Source organism: Balaenoptera physalus (genome assembly GCF_965194825.1).
Source record: "Balaenoptera physalus genome assembly, chromosome: 18".
Lineage (NCBI taxonomy): Eukaryota > Metazoa > Chordata > Mammalia > Artiodactyla > Balaenopteridae > Balaenoptera > Balaenoptera physalus.
Window position 1 is genome coordinate 75496249 of NC_138899.1, and position 17048 is coordinate 75513296.

General features: G+C 41.6%; 1 protein-coding gene across 12 annotated transcripts in view; it reads right to left on the reverse strand.

Moving 5' to 3' along the window:
• MTUS2 (microtubule associated scaffold protein 2) overlaps nucleotides 1-17048 on the reverse strand; it is a 505324-nt gene that overhangs the window by 278407 nt on the left and 209869 nt on the right. For 11 of the 12 annotated variants that reach the window (XM_082435506.1, XM_082435504.1, XM_082435494.1 and 8 more), the window contains one exon: nucleotides 7330-7527. In XM_082435506.1, coding sequence (XP_082291632.1) covers nucleotides 7330-7527 — 198 coding nt within the window. The remainder of the gene's footprint in view (nucleotides 1-7329; nucleotides 7528-17048) is intronic. The other variant, XM_082435497.1, reaches the window with a different exon arrangement.

Consider the following 17048-nt stretch of genomic DNA (forward strand, 5'->3'; position numbering starts at 1 on the left):
CTTCCACGGAAGGTTAAATGAAAATGGAAATTTTCAAACATACAAAAAAAAAACACCAAAAAAACCGGGAAGTAAATAGTGCAATGAACCCTCAGAATTCCATCATCCAGCTTCAAGGATTATCAAAATTTTGCCTAACTTTCCTTATTTATACTGCCCCCCCTCCAGTTTTGTTTTGTCCTTTTCTTTGCTGGATTATTTTACAGCAAATCCAGAACATCTGTCATTACCTAGAAGCAGAATGGAATAATTAGATCTGCAGATATAACGCAGTAGGGCTGAGACAGCCCAAGGGGACTTGAGGGGCGTGGGGTCAGGACGGGCAGGTGCTCCGTCCTTCGGGTTCCTCCTCCCCTAACCCCTCCCCAGCACTGTGCCGTCTCCAGCCACAGCCCCCTCACAGCTCCCTGCAGGATGCACTTGGATACCCCACCTCCCCACCGACACTAACTTCACAGGGTTCCCTGGCCCCAGCACTGAGTTCCATGCTCACCCCGTAACAGATGCTGCAAGCCTGCAGGACTGGGGAAGGGCAAGTGGACAACCCGATCTTCACAAAACAACACAAGCCCCCCAAACGAGGCAGTTCAATCAGACATTACGTTTACTACATATAAAACCATTATCACCCCAATTTCAGTTTATCTTACTTTCAACCATTAATGGTCAGTTTCTTCGAAACAAAACAAAACACATTTACGCTCTAATCTCATCTCTGGGTAGATGTGATTGTTGCCCGAGTGTTTTGAAAAGGAATGTACAAGGACATCGATAAGGCTCAATCTCAAATAGGCAATAGCTTCTCTGAAATTTAACCTCACAGGTCCCGTTCAGCTCCTTTTTCCATGAATAAAAAATGACTCCCTCTTCGCCAATGGAACATGAGACAGGTTGATGGCTGTTTCAGTAGGAGTTATTAATAATGCTTCTTGTCGACTCTCATTTATTTATTTTTATTTATTTATTTTTGGCTGCGTTGGGTCTTCGTTGCTGCACGCGGGGGCTACTCTTCGCTGCGGTGCCCGGGCTTCTCATTGCTGCGGCTTCTCTTGTTGCGGGGCACAGGCTCTAAGCACGCGGGCTTCATTAGTTGTGGTGCACGGGCTTAGTTGCTCCCCAGCATGTGGGATCCTCCCGGACCAGGGCCGGAACCCATGTCTCCTGCATTGGCAGGTGGATTCCTAACCACTGCGCCACCAGGGAAGCCCTCTTATCTTATTTAGAATGCATGTCAGTTACAGAAAATCAAACATGTCATGTATGTAGAAGAACTCTATAGTGTTCATAAGCATAAACGCTGAAATGAACACTGCAAAAAGCTTTCATATTAACTGTTACTTTCACTGACTAACTTCCAAAATGGTTAGTGATTTCCACTTCAGATCATTATCTCCAGAACCCAAATTTTATTCAATAATTAAAAGAACACCTACCTATTTTAAGTATGACAATAAGAACTAAAACTCTAGAATTTAATGAGAATATCCAGTCTCTCTAAATTGAGATGTCTAATTGGAAACTAATTGGAAACTTTGAAATTCTCTCATGAAAAGCCTCAACAGTTGGGTTTTAGCCTAATTCTTCTAAAATGGCTAATTACATGCAAGGAGATATATAAGATCTTAGACATCTGTGAGACTAGTAGGTCAGTCCACATAACGATTTAGTTCTGAATATAATTATAGTACAAATGACCTATTATCTTTTCCATGCTTTGAGTTGTATAAATTATCTATGGGTACACCAGTCAAAGGAAGCAACATTTTAGAGATAATTGAGATAATTTAGAAAAGTGTGAGAACCACAGTGATGGAACTTCAACTATCAAGACCTGTGAAAGTCCTAATAGACTGAAAATGTGTTCCTGGTACAAAATACTTCTGAAAGTTGCCCAAGTTCCTCTCTCAAAAGTCTCTCTTGTTCTATACCCTCACATAAGAGAAAATCTTTCCACTGGGAGAGAATTTCTCTTCAAATTCTACTAGTGGAAAGCCCATGCTAGGTAGTGTGAGGTATACTAAAATTATTAAGAGACATACCCTGTATCCTCAAAGAGCTGACAATCCACAGGGGAGACAGGACATAAAAACAAACAACTAGGGCTTCCCTGGTGGCGCAGTGGTTGAGAATCTGCCTGACAATGCAGGGGACACGAGTTCGAGCCCTGGTCTGGGAAGATCCCACATGCCGCTGAGCAACTAGGCCCGTGAGCCACAACTACTGAGCCTGCGCGTCTGGAGCCTGTGCTCCGCAACAAGAGAGGCCGCAATAATGAAAGGCCCGCGCACCGCGATGAAGAGTGGCCCCCACTTGCCGCAACTAGAGAGAGCCCTCGCGCAGAAACGAAGACCCAACGCAGCCATAAATAAATAAATAAATAAATAAATAAATAAATTGTAAAAAAATTTATAAAAACAAACAAACAAACAACTATACCAAGATGGTATGTGATAAGCCACAAAAGTGATACAAGCAAGGGGCAGTGGGAGTTCCTAGGAGAAAGGACCACTTCAGGTTCACAGACGAAGGAAGGCTTCTTAGAGGAAATGGTATTTGAATCGCACTGAAAATGACTGAATCCACAGAGAGATCTGTGGGAGGGGAGAGCATTCTAGGAATGAATAGTTTAAACCAAGACCCAAAGGCAGGAAAGCACAAAGCCCTCAGAGGAAAATGTGAACAGCTCTGGTTGTCTGGTTGAGGGTGTATGTCAGGGGATCGGGTGAGGGAAAGGTGAGAAGGGGGCTAAGCAAGTCACGGAGGACCTGGAACTTCTGGAAAGCAGTGGAAGTGAGCACAGGGACACATGGAACGTTCACAACAGGCTCAAAAGAAAACTGTCTAGGGCCACGTGCCTTGTGGATTAGAGAGTGAGGATGGACTGGGAATAGTTCAGGTGACATAGATTTAAACAAAGATGATGAGGAGAAAAGAAAGAGGATAGAGTAAATGTAGGAAAGAACTGATCAGATTTGATCACTGAATACAAAGGAAGGCAAAAAAGAAAAAAAAAAAATGGTGAGCAGTAACAGCTGATTTTAAAATTTCCAGCCTCAGTAGACAGGAGATCATAGATGTTACTACATCATAGAGCAACTTTAAGAGGCGGCGTCAGTTTGGAAAAGATAACAGAAGATTCATTTTGGGGGAAACATTTAGTTTGAGATGACTTGAGTCACCCAGCTGGAGATATCTGACAGGTCATTTGAAATGTAGATGAGAAGTTCTGGAGAGAAGTTGGGGCTGGAGATATGGATTTGGTACCGCGTCCGAAGTGCTAAGAGCTGAAACTGTGGACAAGGGCACCAAGAGGAAGATGGCAGCATTGGGATAGATGCATTCTGAGGACAGACCCTGGGGAGCTCAAACACTGGACTTCAGCACCAAGCAGACAGACCCCACCATGATGAACCAGCAGGCTGCATCAGAAATGGCAACCCCTTAGCTTCCGGAGGTTTTCTGGATGTACCAACAGCTTCTCCCAAAGGATCTCCTAGATAGAGCCCACCTCCACCTCCCCAAATACTGCCCAGCTCACAACCCCGTCTGAGAAACTCCCTGATCACCCTAATCAGAAATGAAGCCTCCACCCCAACTCATTTAGAAGGCTGTCGGCACATATATCCATGCATCATGATTATTTATACCAATGTCAGTCTCTCTGTCCACATCCAGCTCTATCCCTACATCTCTAAACATTCTACTACTTCCCTGCACCAGAACAAGAAACAACAGAAAATCCTTCAGATTTCTTTTTCATTTCTCCTTTCAAATTCTTTGTCTCATGATTTCTGGTCTCAGCTCACCGCACAAAGAAAACATGAGAATATTGCAGAGAGAAAAAGAGGAGGAGAAACTGGAAAGGACAGCTGCAAAGGCCACCTTCTTCATGTTATTTTCTGATAGATATTTTCTGTTTCTTGAGCACCAACAGGTTAGGTGTTATTCAGAATCCACAATGAGAGATGATCCTCCACATAAATTATTCTATCCTTGTGTGATATGATCTATTTTCACTAATGATTAATTCATGAAACCCTAAGTCTTCCTATTTCCCCTTCCCCCACACACACACCCCCAAAGGTTTTAACTTTAAATTATACCTCCTTACCCACCAGAAAAATCAAGTCTATAAACCTAACTGCTGGTAAATTTGACAGCTAGGTATACTTCGGGTTATAGTTTGTTACCAACACTAAATTACACTGTAATTGTTTTTCTCCAAATTTCTATTGCCTGAAGCATATTGGAGAATTCTTAAAATGATGAGCTACATACTGTGTCAGACCTGCTCAAATACTGTGATTTTAAGCTTAAATTTAAGTTTTAAGGTAGAGAATTACTTTTTTTTCCTGTTCACTTTCAATCTTAAAAAAGCTGCGGGTCACGACCTAATGTCATTTGAAGTTTTATTTGAGGTTCGAAATGGGCCAACCTCATAACCTCCACGTGATGAACCTGTACAGGAGTGAAGGGAGGGTGATCTGCTGCGGCACAATGAGGGTAAAGGTTGCGTGTTGACCCAGAGAAACTGAGCTGCTAGCAAGAAATTACAGGGAGGCAGCCTGAACCCACAAGGAGCACGGCCTCACCATGCGAGCTGCTCACCAAACAGCTGGCTGGCTTCTTCACATGATGGAAGGTTCCCCATCACCTGAAGCGAGTACACTCCTGGAAAGGGGTGGGGCAGGGACAGCTGGGTTGGGCCTGAGGGGCCTCTCAAGGCAACTCAACTCTAAGATTTGCTTCACTAATAGAAAGAAATGACTTCACATCACGGGTGTGTCTTTACCATACAAGGCAGCTTTGAGAACTAAACAGAGGAAGAGGAATAGCATCCCAGGATGGGAGCAGGTCATTCTGATCTCAGTTTGCTCAGCTATAAAATGCAGGGGTGGGCAGGATGGTAAAATACCCTCAGGCTCTAAGGACCTCAGACGATTCCTTTCCCTGTGTCGGCCCCATTTGCCAAAGCCTCGTGGAAAAGGTCAGAAAACACAGCAGGGCAATCGCCTTGGGAAGCCCTTGCCCAGAGGGGTTGAATGAACGGTGCAGAGCCTGAGCCTGGGGTGGAGGGCAGACTCCAAATGGAACAGCTGAGACCCGCACTCAGGGGGCTCCCAGGCCCCCCTCTACAGTCAGCATCACTTGCCCAGCAGGACCCAGGAAAACAGCACAGAAAAGTCGCAGCTAAGCCAAGGTAGCCCACAAAACACTAGTAGGTTCATAATGAATCACTTAAAAGTGTCCCCCATACAGCATTCACAGTCACATGGACGCTGTCAGACTATTTATAGGCACGTGAGTATCTAAAATCATGAGTCGCACATTTGCAAATAGCTCCTCGTTGTAATCATGTTTCAGATTTTGAGGCATCTACTTACTGTGGTTCAATCCCTTTTTATAGTAATATTCCTAAAATGAACCCTAAGTAGTGTCTAAAGAAAGACAAGACAAGGAACAAAAAAGGAACCAACTCTGATATCATGTTAGCTGTTTCCATGAGCTAAACTGGCAACATTTGCTCCTAGGATTTGTCTAAGGACTTTCAGCTCTTCCAAGAGCTTCATATTTTACTTAATCTTGTCATCAAAGCATCATTTCTTTGCTAAAGAACAGGAACAGAAGTTTTCTTGACCTTAAATCTGGTAACAAGCATAAGCATAATGGTTAACGGCACTAAGACATCAATTCAAATATGGGTGAAGTTTTTCTGTAATTTACTGGTGAAGGACAAATTTTATATATAGTTAGGTGGCAAATAATTACAGATCGATTCTAACATATTGCATTTTAGAAACAGAAAACAGTTCTGAATAGAGTAAATATTTCTTTTACTATGAAATCTTTAACCTAGGAGTTATTTTCTCTGGCACATAACAGCTCTTATCTCCGGTTGTTCAGGGGGTCCCTAGCTAGTATGCTTTGAAGCACAGGTGAGAAGAAATGCCCTAAGTACACCTGGAATTATTCCGTCCACACCTGTCAGCTCTCCTTTTGAAAAAGTGGCTGCCATGGGGACATGCCTCAGGTCACCTTGAGGTTAATTTTTTTTAAGAAATCAAAATCTTAACTCCTTCCTTGGAAAGATACGTACCATATGACATTTTTTATCATTCATGCTCCATCTAAAACAGAAACATGCCACTGAGAATTTCACTCCTAAAAATGATGACAAATCGTCACTCCTCTATTTCAAAACCTTCAGACTCTTAACATGCACACACATACCGAAAAATAAGAGTTATGCATTTGCAAATTTGAGACTGGCACTGTGCCATTATGCAATCCCTAATTCCAGTGGGGTTTCTAAAATGATTCCCATATGAAAGTAGGTCTGAGACACAGCACCTTCAGGAAATCAAGTGAACCAAGAACCTCTCAGAAATGCTTACAAACACGTCGAGATGCATTACTTTTAGGAATAACCAGGTAGACTAAAATTTAGAACTACAGAGGTACAAATGTTTCACCCATGAGCTCTATAAAGCCGAGAAAGGATAGGGAAAAAACAAGCTTGGAGAGAAGAAATTGAAAAAATAATACAAAATCAATCTCATTCTCAATCTCTCTTCCTCTTCCCTTTCCCCCTCCCCATCTTTCACTCTGTCTCTATCTCTTATTCCAACTTGATTCAACTACTATAATCCCTTCAAAACAGCTTTCCACATGAAAACCGCTTGGATTTCCCTGGCAAATTCTTACTACCCAACATCTGAGGTGTCATGGCTTCAGATCCAGTAACAATGACTTTGAAGTCAATGAGGTTAGATGGGGTTTGGTCCTCAAAGGCTCAGCCAAATGGGGCAGCCTTGGGTCTTCTTTAGGGACATCAGCTGGTGTGACCTGCTCGGACGCTATTAATTCATACTTTAAAATGCAGCTTACAACACCAGTGTCAGGAACCAGGCCTGGACTGACACCATCTCAGCTAACAGGGACCTTCCTGGGCACAGACTAGAAGAAGCTCCGCTGGGTTTCCCTATTTTTAACATCGTTTAATTAACTTTTAGAAATCAAGTGCTCCACCAATATGAAGGCATAATGGGTAATCACAGGTGACTAAAATGATTTTTCCACTAAGATTTCATGTCTTTTTCTGGCACATTAACTCCCCATAATTTGGAAAATGGTAGTGCCAAACAGGCTTTTATTTTTCTTCAGCAGATTATTTTTAAAGTCCCAACAATGGTAGATTAAGGTAGTCAACCCAAATTCTTAGTTTACACGCGAAGAAAATGCAACCCTGTTGCACCCACACGCTGACTCGCCCTCTGCTGGTCCTGCCTGTCTGGGACGCAAGCCCGCCCACCCGCCCGCCCCACTTACGGTTGGCCAGCCGGCTGGGCTCGGGCTGGGCACTGTCCGCTGGCTGGGTGCTGGACACCGAGGTCACGCTGGAGCTCCGGACGAAGCCAAAGGCCGCCAGCTTGGCCGCCGGGAGACGCGAGTAGCCGGGAGGACGAAGTCCAGATTTGGGTAGGTTGGATTTTGCAGCATTTGAACTGGAAGGTTTCTTTAAATCTGCTAAAATGAACCCAAACCAGAAAAAAAATCTCAGTTGATAGCAAGATAGAGAAGACACAGACTGTGAATATTAACCCAGCTCCAGCATGAACAGACCGCAATTACTCTTGCACGGTCTGATTCAACACATTCACAAAGGCATCTTTCGAGAAAGGGCCCTCACTGCGGGCCAGGTGCTAAGAGGAGGAGAGACAGCAGGCAGATGAGACCAGAACAGACAACTCACCCTATTATATGGCCATAAAGAAAGGTATAAAGTGCTTGGGGGCTGAATGGAATGAGGACACATTCTGTTGCAGGTCACCCTAGAATTGTGAAGCTGAGATACACCTTGCTCCTGACATACGATGGGTGAAGAACCCTTGTGGCCAAACACCCATCAGCAATTATAAACTGTATGTAATAAGTCATAGAAACACATACAAAGAGTCATTTAGCGGTGGTAGGAACGAGGTGAAAGAGCATAAACTGTGTAGCTGGCTGAAATCTAGTCTCTACCAATTACTACTGTGTAACCTCAGGCGCTTGACCTAACACTAAGAACCACAGTTTTCTCCCATGGAAGAAACAGGGTTGATAAAACTAGCCTGGAAGTGTTAGTGTAAGTACTACTGCTTGTAACACAGAACTTGATAGGTGCTTAAACTGAGGCTAGGTTTCATTCTCTCCTTTTTCCATTATCTCTTTTTATGTTAGTCTAAACTTCAAAATTAGTTCCCAGATATGTGCAAAGCCAGCTAATTTGAAATAATAAAACATTATTATAAATGCATGATCTCAGCACTCCTGTGTCTGAGCCGGGCTCCATGCATAGCTACTGTGAGGATCATCCCAACCCTATGAGAATTCTCTCAATACCAGATAGAACCAGAACATTATCAACACACAAATGCTCGTTTTTTAATAAATTCATTTATTTTATTTATTTATTTTTGGCTGCGTTGGGTCTTCGTTGCTGCACGCGGGCTTTCTCTAGTTGCGGTGAGCGGGGGCTACTTTTCGTTGCAGTGTGTGGGCTTCTCATCACGGTGGCTTCTCTTGTTGCGGAGCACGGGCTCTAGGCACGCGGGCTTCATTAGTTGTGGTGCATGGGCTCAGTAGTTGTGGCTCGTGGGCTCTAGAGCGCAGGCTCAGTAGTTGTGGCGCATGGGCGTTGTGGTGCACGGGCTTAGTTGCTCTGCGGCATGTGGGATCTTCGTGGACCAGGGCTCAAACCCATGTCCCCTGCATTGGCAGGTGGATTCTTAACCACTGTGCCACCAGGGAAGCCCACAAATGCTCTTTAATATGACATTTAAAAGGAAAAAGGGCCAAGCGTCCTGCTATTCTGTATAATTGTCCTAGTCAAGCCATTTAACAACTTTCACTGCAGCCATATTTACTGTGAGTGCTTGTTCTTACACTACGGTCAGGCAACTCTTCATTATCTACTGAAAGCTCCACCAGGTTGCAGATTAAAATTAAAATGGGCTATTTGTAAAAAAAATTCAAGGTCTAAAAATCAATGAAGAGTCTACATATTAGAAAGCATCTATGTGTGGAAATACATCAAGAACCAACAGATGCCAGGCTGGGCCTTCAGTGCCCTTTCCTCTAGCAGCAGCTCCCCTGAGAGTGAGTCCATGGTCACTCATATGTCCAGGTGACGGCGGAATCTGTACAACTATGGTTTCCTGACTTCTAGGTCAGGACTAGGAAGGGGAGGAATCAGGTGAGTGCAAAGGGAAGAGGGGACAGGGAGCTGGTGCTGCAAATATTCCCAACTCAGGTCTGTGCTAACACTTGGAAAAAAATGTTCAACTAGGACAAAGAAGAAATAATCACTGTTTAATGAGTAATATTGGCCCCTTTGTATCAGAAAGTAAATGTCATGTCAATGCCTTAGAATTATTGTTCTCTGCTTCTCTAAAAGACATAAAGTTATATGAAGTAATAACTAAAAATATGTATTACTGGGTTTGTAACAGACATAGATGTAAAAAGGAGAAAGATGGAATAGAGCTAAATAGGAGTAACATTTCTGTATCTCACTGACATTAGTATAAATATTAAGTAGATTCTGATAATTTAAGATGATATAGTAAGCCCTAGAGCAATCAGTAAGAAGATAACTCAAAAAAATATAGTGAAAAAAATCACTAAAGGAATTAAAATGCTACCTTAGAAAATACTCACTCAGTGCAAGAGAAAGCAGTAATGAGTAGAGAAACAAAAAAGACATGAGGCAGACAGAAAACAAATAGCAAAATAGCACATGTAAATCCAACTATATCAACAGTAACATTAAACGTGAATGTATCAACCAATCCAGTCATAAGGCAGAGACTGACAGACTGGATGAAAAACAAGACTGAAACATATGCTGTCTGCTGGACAGACATTTTAGATTCAAACATACAATTAGTTTAAAAGCAAAAGGATGGGAAAAGACATATCATGCAAAGAACAACCACCAGAAAGCTGGAGTGGCTATACTGATGGCAGAAAAAACACATTTTAAAACAAGAAAGAGATAAAGAGGGATATTTTTATCATGATCAAAAGTCAGTAAATCAGGCAGATACAGCAGCTGTAAATATATATAAATCTAAAACAGGGTCCCAAAATACACAAAGTAAAAGCTTACAGAATTGACAGAAGAAATAAACAATTCAAAATAATATTTGGAGACTTTAATACCCCACTTTCAATAATGGAACAACTAAGCAGAAGATCAACAAGGCAATAGAAGACAAACACTATAAACCAACAAGACCTACAGACATCTATAAAACACTCCATCCAACAGCAGCAGAATATACATGCTTCTCAAGTGTACACAGAACCTTCTCCAGGATAAACTAAATATTAGGCTATAAAATAAGCATCATTAAATTTTAAAAGATTGAAATGATACAAGTGCATTCCTTTCCTGTTTTTTTTCTGTTTTTTGCTCGTTTCTGTTTTTTCATCTAACGTTCCAACAAACGTTCAGCCCTGCAATACACACAGATTCAGTACTTTCACTGTTGAGACAGTTTATGGTCATTGCCAATCCACCATTGTCCAACTTACCCTCCCTGACCTTTAATAGCAGAATTAGGGCCCAGCAATACCTTGGCAGAGACAGGTGCTGGTGACATAATCGAGTAGCATCAAGATGTGAATATATAGGAGATTAGACTATGTAAGAAAGTAATGACGCCATTTTTCTTGTACCTGGCTTTGGAACACATTTCCTATTGACTGTACTGTATATTTGAAATCAAAATTGCCCATCACAGCTCTGCTCCTCTGAGCTAGTCCTACCCATTCACATTCATTATGTACAGTAACTGGAAAGAAAAGCCATAAAAAATTCACTTCCATTTTGACAATCGATTAAGATCCTTGTGGTTGTACTACCGTCAACTACATTTGGCAAATGCCTGCTCCCTGGATTTCTGCCCATTTTTGAATCCTGCCTGTCTCCTTAAACATGTCACCTGTGATTCCCTTATACTCCCTATCCCTTCTCAGAGGACTATGGTTGACTCAGCTCTGTAGACCCCTTTCTCTGTAGATGCCTGAGATCAAGCCTGTTCAGCCTAGTCAAGTTGACTTTAGCCTTACAAGGGTTATCCAGGATTTACTTCCATGCTTGGGTTGCACAGGACTGAACTAGTTTCTAAGTACAAGCTGTAACTCTCTCCAGAAGTGAAATGTTACATGGATTTAAGTGGTGTTAACACAAATCTAAACACATGATAAAATTTCATAGAACTAAATATACATGTACAAACACACACACACACACACACACAGGAGTGCATGTAAAAGTGAGTGAAATCAGAGTAAGTTCTGTAGTCTAGTTAATAGTATTGTCCCAATATTAATCTCCTGGGGTTTCTTTTCCTTTTTTTCAAATTTTTGTTGCTTATGGGACGCAACTAAAGCAGTACTTAGAAGGAAAGTTATATCTATAAACGCCTACATTAAAAAAGGAGAAAGATGTCAAATCAATAAAGCAATCTTCCACCTAAAGACACTGAAGAAAGAAAAGAGCAAACTAAACCTAAATCAAGAAGAAAGCAGGAAATAATAAATAAGACAATGGAAATAAATGAAACTGAATGGAAAAACAATAGAGAGAATCAATGAAGTCAAAAGTTGGTTCTTAGAAAGATCAACAAAGTTGACAAACCTCTAGCTAGACTAAACAAGAGAAAGGGAAGACAAATTTTTAAATTAGGAATGGAAGAGGGGACATCACAACTCATTCTTCAGAAATAAAAATAATTATAAGGAAATATTAATGAACAACTATATCTCAACAAAGTAGATAATCTAGTGAGACTGAAAAGTTCCAGAAAGACACAAAGTATGAAAACTTACTCAAGAAGAAATAGAAAATACACCTATAACAAAAAGATTGAATTCATAATTCAAAAACTTCCCAGAAAGAAAAGTCCAGGCCCAAATGTCTTCACTAGTGAATCATATAAGACATTTAAAGAAAAATTTATACCAATTCTTCACAGATTATCCAAAAATGGGGGGAGGGGTGAAGAGAACACTTCCAAACTCATTCTGTGAGGTCAATATTACCTTGATACCAAAACCAGACAAAAATATCATGAGAAAAGAAAACTACAGACTGATATCTATTGTAGATGCAAAATTCTCGCCAAAATATACAGCAAACTGAAACCAGCCACCTATAAAAAGGATTATATGCCACGACCAAGTGAGATTTATCCCCAAAATGAAAGACTGGTTTAACATGGAAATCAGTCAATGTACTTACATTAATAGAATTTTTAAAAAACCCACACAATTATCTCAAAAGATGCAGAAAAATCACTTGACAAATTCCAACAGCACTTCATGATAAAACACCTAACAAACTAGGAAAAAATGAAAATGATCTCAACCTAATAAGGGCATCTAGGAAAAACCCACAGCTAACATCATACTCAAGAAAAACAGACTGAATGCTTCCCCCCCAAATCAGGAACAAGACAAGGATGTCTGCTCTCACCACTTCTATTCAACATTTTATGGAAGGTTCTAGCCAAGGCAAATTGGGCAAGGAAATAAAATAAAAGGCACACAGATGGGAAACAAAAAGCAAAACTTTCTCTAAGTGTAGATGACACGATCTTGTATATTAAAAAAAAATCCTATAAAATCTACTAAAAAACTATTAGAACTAATACATGATTCAATACATGAAAATCAATTGTATTTCTATACACTTGCAATGAATAACCCAAAAATGAAGTTAAGAAAATTTCACTTACTATAGTAACAAAAAGAATAAAATACTCAGGAACTGTAATAAAGGGTCAGACTCTATTTTTTCAATGTTTGATTGACCACAGCTGTCAACTTTCAAACGCTGCACCCCCTTCTGTACTCCCCACGCCCCTCTGCCCCACATCTGAGAAAGCTGGTAAGAACTTAAGCCCAGTGTTCCGTCCTTTGCCGCTGGGAGGAGATTCAAACTACGCAGGCCCCTACCACTTCCACTGAACCCTGCCCCGTCCCACCTCTAACCTCTAACAACAGTAAAAAAGAGCTGAGCCAGTGTCCTTTCCTGGCTCTCTCAAGCCATGTCAGGCATGTTTGAGAGGCCTGCCGATCTCTCCCCAGAGACCTCAATTATGTGAGTAATGAACTTCTTCATACCCTCTTGCTTTGTGTATGGCATCATCAGTCTTGACATCCAAAACAAATTGGGGGTGGGGGTCCCTCCTACTGAGACAGGCTGGGACCTGGGGCCCTTTGCTGCAGGGCTTGCACCTGGACACACATTCCTCGAGTAACAGAATACAAAGAAACGATAAGGGACTACAAATAACTGCGTGCATGTGCACTTGGAGCAAATCATAGACAAGAAGATACAGAAAGACCCAAAAAACCCAACTGCCACTTCTGAAGAGCTGGGAGCAAAAACAGGGTGTGGGGAGCAAAAGCAGGGGACTGCGCATGCCCCCCTGCACTCGACACCACCTAAGGGGTGGGCAAAACACCTAAGCCACCCCTCCAGCCTGACACACCCCTACTCTCACCCCATGTAAGGAACCAGCTCGCCCCTCTTCAGGGAGCGAGCAAGGAAACCTGTTGCTTGTTCTCGCTCCCCCCTGCTGCAGCAGGGGCCCCGATAAAGCCCTGCCTGAATTTCTTGTCTGGGCTCTAGTCAATTTCTATTGATCGTGGAAGGCCAAGGACCCCGGTCGGTATCACTACCTCTTCAGGGTGGCCACAACAATAGATGCTGTGATCAGGATACTGAGACAGTGGCCACCATCACAGGGAGTCTTTCTTCTCGCCTTGCTTATTAACTAGCTCTGCTGACTGACAGCAAGCACGCACTGCAAGCTGCTGCTGGCTGGTTAGCTGGTGCTTTGAGCCGTGGGGCTCTGCGCTGCATTAACGAGTCCTACAGAACCTCTGTTACACAGACTTCCCCGACCTAAGTTGGAAGTGTCAGTAATCAACTGGCTTTTAGGAACAGGATTATGGGATTGGAGTGGGCCTCAGGTCACGTATCTTCCCCTGGACCTATGTGTACGTCTTGGAATGGAGTTGTGACTGATCCTTGGTTCAGGGGAAAGACTACCTTGTCCTATACGCAGGCCCACTGGGTGGTCACTCATGAAAAAGCAGTCATTAGGGGGAAAACAAGACCAAAAACGAAAAGCCATTATGTGAGCGCTGAGGTCTACACTCCTAAGAGGAGATGGCTCAGCAGGACCCTGAAATGTCTCTGCTGCCGCCTGTGCCTCTGTCAGAAATCCTGATCTCAGGGTTATAGAGAAAAACACCCACGGCATCTCTGGGGACAGCAAAGGGGTTAATTCAAACCCTACTGAAGCCCAGGGTCCTGAAATCCTATAAAGCAACCACTGCCATGGGGAGGCCCCACCCCAGACGATGCTGAGCTGAAGCTCTCTGGAAGAACATTATCAACGTAATACAAGCAGATTAGAGAAGACGCCCCCCTAGTAAAAACAACAAAGGAAAAAAAGACTGGGGGTGGGCGGAGGGGGAAAGAGAGAGAGAGAAACTGGCATTATTCATAAGAGACACAAGGTGGAAACAATACAAATGTGCATCAACTGATGAATGGATAAACAAGATGTGGAAGGTCAATACACTGCAATATTTTTTCAGCTATGAAAAGAACTGAACTACTGATACACGTTACAATATGGATGAAACTTGAAAATATTAAGGCAAGTGAAAGAAGCCAGACACAAAAGGCTGCACATTGTATGATTCAATTATATGAAATGTCCAGAATAGGCAAATCTATAGAGACAGAAAGTAGGTTAGTGGTTGCCAGGGGCTGGAGTTTGAGGAAATGGGGAGGGCCTGATAACAGCATAGGGTTTCTATGAAAATGTTCTAAAATTGATAGTGGTGATGGTTGCACAATTGTGTGAATAGACTAAAAACCACTGAACTGTATCCTTTAAAAGGGTGAATTCTATCTAGTATATGAATTGTGTCAATACAGCTGTTATATTAAAACAAAACTTTTTTTAAAAAGAATAAATCTTGTCTTCAGTTCAGTAACAGGCTTACACTGAGCTGGAGCAATGGTGACTTTCCCAATCTCTATCAGTATCTTCAACTTCCAAAGGGACTGTGACAGATAGAGGACTTGGTCTGTCGTTGTGAGTCCTACACAAAAACCCCTTCTAACCGGCAGATGGAAGAAATGTTCTGTACGGCAGACCAAAGACCCTTCCAAGTGAATATGACCATAATGGGGAAATTAAATAACTTCAAAAATCAATGAATATTTTAACAAAAAGCCTCTAGGATCAAATATTCAAATCCCACACAAAGGAGCTTAAGTGGGCTCACTTCTTTTATTTTTATCAAGGCTCTGTATTCTGTCAAGATTTTGCCAAAAAAAAAGATACAAATTCCTGTGTGAACAACAAAAGAGATTTTGCTGCTATTAAGTGCTTAAAAGATGTGTTGCTCTTTCAGAGTAATACTGTTTTTCTTTTGAAAGATGAATCCTTTGAAGAATGCAAACCTTCACATTTAGAGGAAACATGAAAAGCTGTATTTATTCTCACCATTTTTCCTTTTGTATTGATTCTCCTTTAAATATGACTTTGTAATGCTAGAATATCTCAATCAACTAGAATCAGATTACAGTGCTTTATGGTTCAATACTGTATTGATAAAGGTCCATCCATCATTGTCTAACATTCTTGACATCTGAGGCAGTAAAATAAAGACTTTAAAAATGTAAATGGGGAGTCAAGATGGCGTACTAGGAGGACACAGAATTTGCGTCTCCTCACAATTAGGGCACCTACCAGGCACCGGGGGGGACCACGGACACCTAAGGGGACGGGAGGAACCCCCAGTGACCAGTGATCTCTCCCTTTGGCTTTTTCCCCACCCTCCCTTTTTTTTTTCTTTTTTCTGTTGTGGTTTTATTTTACCTTGTTGAAGTTGTTTCAAATAGTTTTATTTTTCCTGATATATTTTTTTCTTTCTAATTTTATTTTGTTTTTTATTCTTTCATATCATACTGCTCCTTTTTTTCTTTCTTTCTTCCTTTTTTTTTTTTAACATGCCACGAAGCTTGTAGGATCTTGGTTCCCAGGCCAGAGGTTGGACCTGAGCTCCTGTGATGGGAGCTCTGAGTCCAAACCGCTGGACTAACAGAGAACCTCAGACCCCAGGGAATATCAATCGGACTGAGGCCTCCCAGAGGTCTACATCTCAGCATCAAGACCCAGCTCTATCCAACTTCCTGCAAACTCCACTGCTGGACGTCTCAGGCCAAACAACCAGTAAGACTGGAATATAGCACCATCCATTAAACAAAAAAAACGACAAAAAAAGAAACAAAAAAAACTTTGTTACAGACGAAGGAGCAAGGTAAAAACCTACAAGACCAAATAAATGAAGATGAAATAGGCAACCTACCTGAAAAAGAATTCAGCGTAATGATAGTAAAGATGATCCAAAATCTTGGAAACAGAATGGAGAAAATACAAGAAACATTTAACAAGGATCTAGAAGAACTAAAGAGCAAACAGTGATGACTAGCACAATTACTGAAATTAAAAATACTCTAGAAGGAATCAATAGCAGAATAACTGAGGCAGAAGAATGGATAAGTGAGCTGGAAGGTAAAATGGTGGAAATAACTGCCAGGGAGCAGAATAAAGAGAAAAGAATGAAAAGAATTGAGGACAGACTCAGAGACCTCTGGGACAACATTAAACACACCAGCATTTGAATTACAGAGGTTCCAGAAGAAGAAGAGAAAACAAAAGGGTCTGAGAAAACATTTGAAGAGATTATAGTCGAAAACTTCCCTAAGATGGGAAAGGAAATAATCAATCAAGTCCAGGAAGCACAGAGAGTACCATTCAGGATAAAACCAAAAAGAAACTCTCAGAGACACATATTAATCAAACTATCAAAAATTAAATACAAAGAAAAAATACTGAAAGCACCAACGGAAAAGCAACAAATAACATACAAGGGAATCCCCATAAGGTAAACAGCTGATCTTTCAG